Consider the following 9,563-nt stretch of genomic DNA (forward strand, 5'->3'; position numbering starts at 1 on the left):
GCCAATACATCCTTAATGTATATGTGTGTGTGTGTATATATATATTGTTTACAGACAACGATCGGAAGGAGATGGCCGATACTGCTGTGGGAAGATAGAGCTCTTACGAGATCAACTTTGTACACGTTATCTTTAGAAAGGGATGTCGCTCCCTTTGTAAGAAACAAAGTAGTTAAATTGGTCGTAGATATTGCAAGGCACGACTGGCCGCATTTTTACCCAGACTTTTATTCAAACATTCTGCAGGTTCGTATAAACAAACTACTACCTTGTCTGTCTATAGTAAAGCCTGATAGTCTCCTCCCATTGTATGTGAAACTTATTGAAAATATAGTGAGAACTAAATGCATCCAACTAACTGTACTTTATGTGTTCTTCGCGTACTATAATTGTGATCGTTTCGGTTTAATTAATTCCTCACCATTACCTTGAGATTAAGATCAGTTCCTCGCCGAACGAACGAACGAACGAACGAACGAACGATTGATTGATTTATACGTGTTTCGTTGAAACTGTATTTGCAAAAAAGTAAATTATTCTCACATTAGATCGGATCGTCTTGTTGGTACTGAAAGTTTAATTATGTATTATTTATACAATGAAAGTTATTAGGTCATAAGCATACGAGACTATTGGGTCTCATCTATCTGAGGACAGCTTCAGAGGAATTAGCAACTCCCAGGGATGATCTACCTATACATAGGAAGAACGAATTATTTAGGTTTCTCAGTGCTCAAGTGCCTTTGACGTTGGAGACTCTTACAAGTACGTTGTTTTTCGTTCAGTTACATTTCATTTCCCATTTTTCCTCAGTTACTATTTGCTATCGTCCAGGAGATTGGAACGAGAACGGTTTCTGCTAGAACGTCATTTTAATAATTTTTTTTTATACACGCGCGCGCGTGCATTCCTGCACATGCACTCACACAGTACTCTTGAGGGAAGCCACGAAATTGCAAAGTCGTTCTGGAACAGTTACACCGCCCCCGTCGCCAACCGGTGGACAAACAGTGGCACCTGCGAGAGCCATTTTAGACGTCGAGCGGGGACTCGCATCGGGAACCACCGAGGTGTGCATAGCAACGTTAGAAGTATTGGCACACTTGTTCAGCTGGATCGAGTTATCCGAACACATATCTACAGGCCTACTGGATGCCATATTCACATGTGCCAATTATCACGATGCAATGGTAAACGCTTTTACACTTAACGTTCGCTCAGGTCGGTGCATCTGAAATTTCCGTGGTTTTCCAGTTAATTATGGAATAGGTGAACGAACGAAGGCAGCGATGAAACGCAGAGAATTAAATCGTAATCGAATTTCATCAGGTTCGGTACACTAGTCTAGCTTTTAGGAACAGGTGAATATCACGATATTTCGTATGCGCCAACTTGCTATAATATACTGTATGTGTGTGTGTGTGTGCAAACTAGTTTTTCTGTAATGGAAACGTATTACCGACGATTGTACTATCCAACAACGTGTTTGTTAACAGAACGTTAAGCAAATTGAAATGAGCGTACAAGCCGTGACAACGATAAATGAACTTTTGTATCGACCTCTGTGCTCACCCGATGTGACCGACAGATTGTTGGTCGAAATATTTCAGAATGGAGTCACGTTGTTTCAGCTGTTGGAACGCCTGGACTCCGTGAACGAAAGGTGTGGTCGCGTCATCGTAATACGTTTGTTCCCTGCTAATCTCGCGGGCGCGCGAGAGGTGTAACGATAATGACGCACGTTCTATGGTTACAGTTACATGGAAAAGTTGACAGAGTTCTTACAATTGTTCGTAACGAATCATCTAAAAAGGATAGAATCGTCTCCGAAATTTTCTGTGAACACGCTGTTGGAAGTCTTGTGTCATCACACCTTCCAACAGTGCTCGACGGTAAACGGATATTTGAGAAGTTTGGACGTTTGGGCCACTCTTTTAGAGAACGGTCAATCCCGATATTCCCCAGTGACGTTGGCTCTCTGCGAGCAAGTGTTGCAGAAAATAAGTTTCAAGCTCAACACGCGTACGCTGAAAGATCTCGACACTGAAAACTTGGACGAAAACGTGAGCTTTTGGACTATGAACGCGCGCGTGGTTCACGTCGCTCCTCTTCCTCTTTCTTCTCCTTTGACTGATCGTCGTCGTCGTCGTTATCATCATCTCGTTTGTTGTTACAGGAAGAAACGGAATGGCAGCACTTCTTAAGGTGTAACATAGAGTGTTTGGCTAAAGTGGCAGACATTTCACCGATTCCAGTTTTCACATTATTGGTAAAGAGCAAAGTGCAATTTTCATTATTGGCCAAAGCGAGCAAGAATGGACTACGACTATGCAGCAGCAACAGCAGCTGTATGATACGTCGTCGTCTTATACGTCGATAGACTATCTCCGACCGATAGTGCCGGCAGTTTCCGATTTCTCGATCGAATAGACGAGTCCATAGAACAACGTTGTCGTCGTCGTCATCGTCGTGAGTCACTCGGTCCATTTTTCCCCGCAATGACCATCGTCAATAATAATGATCCGATCTTATCAATCGGAGTTCTCATAATTAATCGTCGTCGTCGTCGTCGTCGTCTTCTTCGACTGCTTCAGTATCGTACATGGAGAGAGGAATTAATGATGTTCGGAGAATTGGGCACCGTTATCGTTAATAATCAAGTAATTCTACTGAACGAGTCGGAGGCAGCGAACGTACACGCACATTTACGAGACTTGGCTTCCACCACTCAAGTGTTAGCTAGGCTGTATTCACTTTTCCTTGGTAAGTCGTCGTTGTCGTCGTCGTCGTCGTCGTCGTCCGTCGGTTCCGTCGTCGAGATGCTGATACGACGGAATTTTCGGATGCTCCCATGAAAATCGATGAACTGACGAGTATTATGAGTAGTACGACACGCGATAATTTCGATTCACAAAAGAATATTATTTACTTTGGAAGTAGAACACGATCCGCCGCGCAATTAATAGTATTGAATTCTAGGAGATGATCAAAACATCGATCAAACGTTAGCCGAAGAAGTAGTGTCTCAAACGTTGGACGCATGTAAATTTGCCAACACAAATCAGTTGTACAAAGCGTCATTGCAACCAGCAGCGATCGTGATCGACCTCATAGAAGTGTAAGTAAAAAATTTCACGCAAATAAAGTATCGGAATTTTGCTGTATAATACAATACTAGTAGTAGCAGTAGTGGTAGTTGTTTCGATGTTCGTGTTTTCCGTAGCCGGAGTAATTACGAGTTTCACATGTTCGTATAATTGAACTTGCGTCGATTATTAGCCATTCACAGCTGTTGGCGTCGCTCCAAGCTTGGTGCCACTGGATAGCGAGCAGGCCGCAGAAAGTAAAGGAAACGTTTTGTCGACGATGCATCGACTCGTGCATCCTGGCTTTAGATTATACAACGTTCTGTGATAATCCTTTGCCAACGAATCTGACTCATTCCGCTACACATCTTTTCCAAAGCATTACTGCCATATTAAAACCCGTCCTATGGGACGAGCCTACCTTTAGAAATTTAATATCCATGATGACGTACCCGTTTTTTAAACCTGACACGATAAAGGTGTTACGAAGGGCGCTCGTCAACGCGATCATCTTGCCGCCCGGCGATGGATCTATTCGAGAGCGATTATTAGGTATCTTCTACTAGATATATTATACATATCATCTTTTGACCTGAACGCGAGTTTACCAGTAGTATCTCAAATCTGTCTATTGAACGTAAATGTCATTATTTTACGAAACGTGTATACGTAAACAACATTTAAAATGTAGTATGGCAGCAGCCTTTTTCCACAAGTAGTGGAAATTAGTTAGCTCTGCCTGTGTCGTCGCCCCCGTCTATTTATACCCGACTGAATCAATCAGCATTATAGCAGTGCGCGTGAATGTTTGAACAGGCACGATGATCTCGACACTGTCTACGCCTCTCGGTTCAGAGGGCCAACCAGTACCTTCGGAATCGTCCATTTCGATCACCGTGGTGCCGTTGACTCAACTGTTGGAAGACTGCTCCGCCTCGTCCACGACAATAAAAAAGATGTTGCATTCATGTTTAGGTCCGACGATAAATCGGATTTTAGAATTGTTACCTTACACGATAAGATGTCAGAGCATATGCGAGATCTTGCTCAGTTTCTTGCATTCGGTGTTCTCGGTGTTGCAGCAACAATTAGGACCGGAGTTTATACAAAACGCTGTTCAAGGCATGCTACATATTTATACCAGGTACTACCATCACCAGGTTCTCATCACATTTTGCTCGTTGACTGACCCCTTCGCGTTAACTTGGCTTGCGCGAAGCAAATGCGAAGATTTTTGCCGAAGCACTAGTTTTGTAGAGAATGGATCGAAGCAGAATGTGGAAGTAAAGTGCATGCGAAGTGCGGTGGCAATCAGCAATTTGTTTTCGTGCCGATGAATGATGGGGTACAGAAGTACCGCGTTTCATATTTATATCGTCTGCGTGCACTCGCGCGCACGTCAAGTAAACTGAACCACACTGACGTTTTAATTTGATTCCACAGAGAAAACATATCTGTGGGACCTGCATTGGATCAATTGTTAGAAATTTTGATATTAGTCGTGTCGGCTCCCAGTAACGCATTCAAAGCCTTCGTTCCTTCGATAACTACTCTCTGTTTGGGTCAAGTGTGGCCTGCCGTTGGAAACGATCTGAGCGCTCATCCGGATACTACGCTCGTTCTGTTGAAACTTTTCTACAGGTATGACGACGAACCATCGATTCGAAGTATCGATTTAGAATTTCTGGCTTTCCTCGTTATCTGGCACACTACAGCACTTACTCAAACAGTTCTATCGGCGACTGAATTGGCTACTCTTCGTTATTTTTCGATACGTTCATACTCGTACTCGTACGGACGGAATAAACTGAAACGTTTGTTTCAGCATACTTATGCACCGATGGCAATATTTTTATAACGCTTCGATTCTGCATACCCTCGGTCATACCGACGAGGACGAGCCGGTTGAACACAAGGAGGAATTAGTCGCCATTCTAGAGGCGTTTGGTCAGGCCCTTCTCCAGCCCGATGTCAATATATTCCGACAAAGCTTGCAAGGTCTCGAGCAACTGAACGTACGATGGCGGCTGTATCAACGAACCGTGTTCAAAGTTCATTTAATAGAGAGATTTTTAATGGCACTGTTCACCGTTCTATCTCAACAGTAAGTTCGAAATCTTTTTGTCAAATTGATCGCTATCAATCTGAGTATGCGCATTTATTATCGAGCTAATTCTGTACATTCCGAGACGAGGCGAGACGACATAAAACGCGTGAAACCCTGTCACTACTACCTACCTGTACAGCGTACAACTTTTTTACTTCAATTTCTTTTCTAATCTGTATTCGTTCACATAGGTCACACAACTTATTGGCAGATGAAATCGCGACTGCCATTCACAGTCTAGCTTCGGTCAATATAGCATGGTTCTTCGGTCATTTTCTACCCACGTTTTTGTCAAGTTGCGACGGAGTGGACGACATGCAGAAAGCCACGTTGCTGGAAAACTTCGACAAATCTACCGTAAGTTGAATCAAATCAGTTCAATTCAGTTTCAACACAACAACAATACACACAGACACATACACACACGTAGCAAATAGATGCACGTGGATTTTATGCGTTTCGCGAAAAAATTGAAATTGATGATGATCACATGATGCGGCGTAGACAAGCATATCGCAATGCTTAAACGCTGAAACAAATTAACTAAATATGAATCTTACGTTCATTATTCATACAATTTCAAGACCATGAGCTCTGCGTAGTATCTTCATCTTGCTTCGGTTTGTTTTGATGGTAATAATGATGATAATTTTCTTGTTGGTTCTTGGGAAACCGACCAACTGAATCACAACAGGATCAACCAACTTTGACGAGATCCGTGCTGCAATTAATAGCCGACCTACGATGTTATCAGTTTTTTCTTCGACCCGGTTGAGACAGCTACGATGACCTGACGTAAAACTGGATTCCGACCAACCGAGAGGTTCAATACGACTTCGACGATGATTTCTCTTTTAACAAATCTATCCGCCTACGCAAGCAGCAGATCTCTTCGAACATCTCTTGATCGTTTGAACTGTTTTCTGAAAATTATTGTCAGACTGCGAATTGTTATACTACTAATTATTATTTATAAGAACTTCAAAATGAGAAGAATGGGAGTATGAACTTGTAGTACCAGAAATATCCAAACGTCTGATTTGACGGGGGTTTGGGGGGGGGGAGATGACGTATTGGTGGAACGTCTGGATCATGTTTTCTGCCTTTTACACACATATACGTTTATGTAGTACCGACGCGTGACGTTCATGGGAATCCGTAGTAGTTATCTAGTTTCACGAAGACCACTGCCCAAAACTGCATTGTGATGTCTCCAGCGTTCATTTTTTTATGGAATAAAACATGTTTTCCTAATAGTCCAGTCCAGGTGTGATTTATCTCGGTGGGCCGTCTCTGATCTATTGTCGTTGTGCGTACACACGTTACACTGAACGCGTATACTATGTTGGCTAGTGTCGAGGGATCCGTTTCATTTTCTTCCTTTCTCAGTCGTTGTCATCGTTGTCGGTGGTTTCTTCTCCTCGAATAGTCGAAATAGTTGTCATCAGCTCAGGTGAACACGTACATTTTTTATTTATTTCCAAGATATTTATTATTGCACTGTCACATTGTGTAACATAACTGATACAACACGTTTATAAAAATAGACATATTCAACGTTACGCTATAACGGTTAAACTATATTTCAATGGAACGATAGACAGTACTACGTAACGTAAAAAGTATGTACTGCATACAACAATTTGATAAGAATATGCAAACACGAAACGGAAAGTACTTTGTTAGCTAGCAATGCGGCCGCATAAGAGATCTGCATCTGTATTCGATTCGATTTTAATTAAGTAGAAAAATAAAAAATGGGCAGAAAATCGTCGTCGTCGACGTTAAGAGTTCTATCGGCCGCACGACCGAAACGAATCATTTATATCCGAGGATGATCCGCGGTCTCGGTCTGAGGTATTTTAAGTACACACGTTACAAAATGCTTTTTTTATACAAATTTTAACAGCATCGGACGATCTTGAGCCAGAATCCTCCTTCGCTGGTAGTTACCAGGCTTCGTCTGCTAAACTTTATCGGCGTGACTGTTCTCTCGCATACTTCTACCCGGTGTTCCTTGAGGAACGAGATTATCCCCACTTTGATTTGCAACAGAGCGAAACGCATACCTGCGTAACAAATGTGCGCGCGGCGCGCGTAACAATCTAAATGATCAACGATGAACGCATTTCTATATACAAGCAGTGAAAAATATTATTTGTATAATATAAATATTAATGTATAACATTACACAGTGTGTCTGTGGAGCAAATAATATTTTTCTGTGTATCCTCCTTCGACGTTATAGTTGTAATAATCGATGTTCAACAATAATACTTTGAGAAGACGTAAAGTAAACGTCTTTTCATACTCGTTCGAAGCGAAGAGATCACGTTAAGTAATATGAACAAATGAGATTAGCAATCAAAAATTTCACCTATGCAGTTTCGCGGTCCCTCGCCAAACGGAAGATACGTGTATGGATGTCTGGTTCGTTTGTTCTCTTCCGAGAATCGTTTCGGGTCGAAGGTCGAAGGATTTGAATAGTGATCCGGGTCATGGTGAAGTCCGTAAATCGGTATGATCACACGCATGCCCGCCGGTAGTTCAACTTTGCTGTTCGGTATTTGATACCGATACTCGCATCTCCGCGACAACATCGAAGCTGGTGGATACTTCCTCAGTGTTTCTAAACCGGCAAAATCCAAAATTCAAGCAGCAGTCAACTAAATATTTTAACGTAGACGACAGATTGGAAACAGACAATTTTACTAATTTTCATCAAAACTGTTTATACAGCAGCAGCAGTAGTACGCGTATAATGACAGAGCATGCATGCATGCATGTCTAATTATAAGAATCGATCTTACGTGCGACCAGTCATCACGACGACGTCTATAGTCTCGATGTTTACCTGAAATTACCATGTCAAGATATCTCATGTCTTGCACAGCGTCGTAAGTCAATTTTCCATCTTTGCTGTTGCGGATAGCGTCTTGTATGTCGCGTCTCGTTCTCTCCTGGATTTCAGCGTTCAATGCCAACTCGTGAAGACAGAACGCGATGGTATTCGACGAGGTTTCATAGCCAGCGGCGAAAAACACAAACGCCTGGGCTGCAATGCTGTTCTCGTCCAGCTCTATAAATAACAGCACGCGTCGCCTTTATGCGATAAGATTCGAGAGAAAAAACATTTCTCGTCATCGTCCACCACGACTCATCGATCAGCCGTCTCGCGGCACGAAAAATTAGTTTAGTTACTGCTAAATGTCGTTACTCTTGTGGCAGAACAGATCATTACATGGAACGGCGCGCGTGCAATAAAAATAATCCATCCAAGGATACAAAACTCAGATCAGACGGTTTAATTCGAGTGTGGTCGAGTGCACGGTGCAACAAGCCAGTGACCATAATCAAATCAATGCGAAAACGCGTAATCTTAAAGAGAAGAACTGGTTGTGGTCGACGAATCGTTGTCGCTTAAACGATCTAGGAGCAGCTACGTGTGAATGAAACGTTTCAAACATTCTTGCCCTTCTTTTATCGTCACGTCACGTTTTGTTTGTACGATACCTATCTCCTCGGTGGTCGTCTCCGCATCCCCGTGGTCGTCTTCCTCTTTCGACATTTGGCCTTGACCGCAGCTACCGCCGCCGTTCGCTACGGATTCGTTTTCCAACGTGCCTTTGTCCTTCAATTCGATCAGTAGATCCATGAAATCGTGCCTCTTGATACCGTGCGCCTTGCGTTGTCGTATCATCTGCGATACGACATCCTTGAAGAACTTGGTCACCTCGGGGTCGATCACCTGCACTCCCAAGAGCTTGTACAACCTGGGCATGGCAGTTCTAAGCATTCGCCAAAGGCTAGCCTTGTAGCTTGGTCTGGAGAGCTTTTTTGCAGCTCGATGGAACTCGGATTCCTCGTCGGTGAGCGCGTTCATCTGAATACCGAAGGCGCAACTACCGATGACGTCTATCGTGAATTTCGCAGCCAGTTCGCGAATCTCGTACGGCTGACCCGTCTCGGAGGACGCGTCGATCAACCGTTGAAACACCTCGCCGCACTCCGCAAGTAGGTAGAACATTCTTTTCAGTTTGCCCGACGAGAATGCCGGAGTCAGCTTTGATCTGAGGCTCTTCCATTTGTTTCCTTCCAGGTTGAACAAGTGTGCCGCCAACGGGTCCTGAAACGTGTGCGTGGAACGGGAAAATGTACATTCTTAATTTCAATTCGTTTCTGATCCGGGAACCGGGAGGACGAGTCATGTTCCCGCGTACATCGTTGTTACGCGTGTCTCTCGATACGCGTCTGTAGAAGGAAGATACGCATGGAATTCCACGTCACCACGTATTCCATCGTTATCAACTCAAAAAAAAATTTCTACACCGTGTCAAGATACAATACGCACAGACAGAGAGAGAGAGAGA

At 43.2% G+C, this 9,563-nt stretch overlaps 2 protein-coding genes across 3 annotated transcripts in view; one reads left to right on the top strand and one right to left on the bottom strand.

The window, feature by feature from the left end:
- Positions 1-6,454, top strand: part of ebo (exportin ellipsoid body open) — an 8,393-nt gene extending 1,939 nt beyond the window's left edge. Inside the window, exons 3-16 of one of the 2 annotated variants that reach the window (XM_018029226.2) lie at positions 55-246; positions 606-765; positions 931-1,190; positions 1,497-1,663; positions 1,757-2,063; positions 2,177-2,269; positions 2,595-2,763; positions 2,980-3,118; positions 3,280-3,638; positions 3,903-4,230; positions 4,530-4,727; positions 4,912-5,190; positions 5,385-5,550; positions 5,888-6,454. In XM_018029226.2, coding sequence (XP_017884715.1) covers positions 55-246; positions 606-765; positions 931-1,190; positions 1,497-1,663; positions 1,757-2,063; positions 2,177-2,269; positions 2,595-2,763; positions 2,980-3,118; positions 3,280-3,638; positions 3,903-4,230; positions 4,530-4,727; positions 4,912-5,190; positions 5,385-5,550; positions 5,888-5,968 — 2,898 coding nt within the window. In that variant the 3' untranslated portion in view covers positions 5,969-6,454. The remainder of the gene's footprint in view (positions 1-54; positions 247-605; positions 766-930; positions 1,191-1,496; positions 1,664-1,756; positions 2,064-2,176; positions 2,270-2,594; positions 2,764-2,979; positions 3,119-3,279; positions 3,639-3,902; positions 4,231-4,529; positions 4,728-4,911; positions 5,191-5,384; positions 5,551-5,887) is intronic. The other variant, XM_026815961.1, reaches the window with a different exon arrangement.
- Positions 6,455-6,642: 188 nt separating this feature from the next.
- LOC108627779 (putative cytochrome P450 6a14) overlaps positions 6,643-9,563 on the bottom strand; it is a 4,542-nt gene continuing 1,621 nt past the window's right edge. Inside the window, exons 2-5 of the mRNA XM_018029228.2 lie at positions 8,707-9,319; positions 8,048-8,272; positions 7,571-7,822; positions 6,643-7,262 (exon numbers count right to left, since the gene is read on the bottom strand). Of these exons, the coding sequence (XP_017884717.1) occupies positions 7,096-7,262; positions 7,571-7,822; positions 8,048-8,272; positions 8,707-9,319 (1,257 nt within the window). The 3' untranslated portion in view covers positions 6,643-7,095. The remainder of the gene's footprint in view (positions 7,263-7,570; positions 7,823-8,047; positions 8,273-8,706; positions 9,320-9,563) is intronic.

This window comes from Ceratina calcarata, unplaced genomic scaffold (genome assembly GCF_001652005.2).
Source record: "Ceratina calcarata isolate Rehan_Ccalc_2016 unplaced genomic scaffold, ASM165200v1 scaffold48.2, whole genome shotgun sequence".
In the NCBI taxonomy this organism is placed as follows: Eukaryota; Metazoa; Arthropoda; class Insecta; order Hymenoptera; family Apidae; genus Ceratina; species Ceratina calcarata.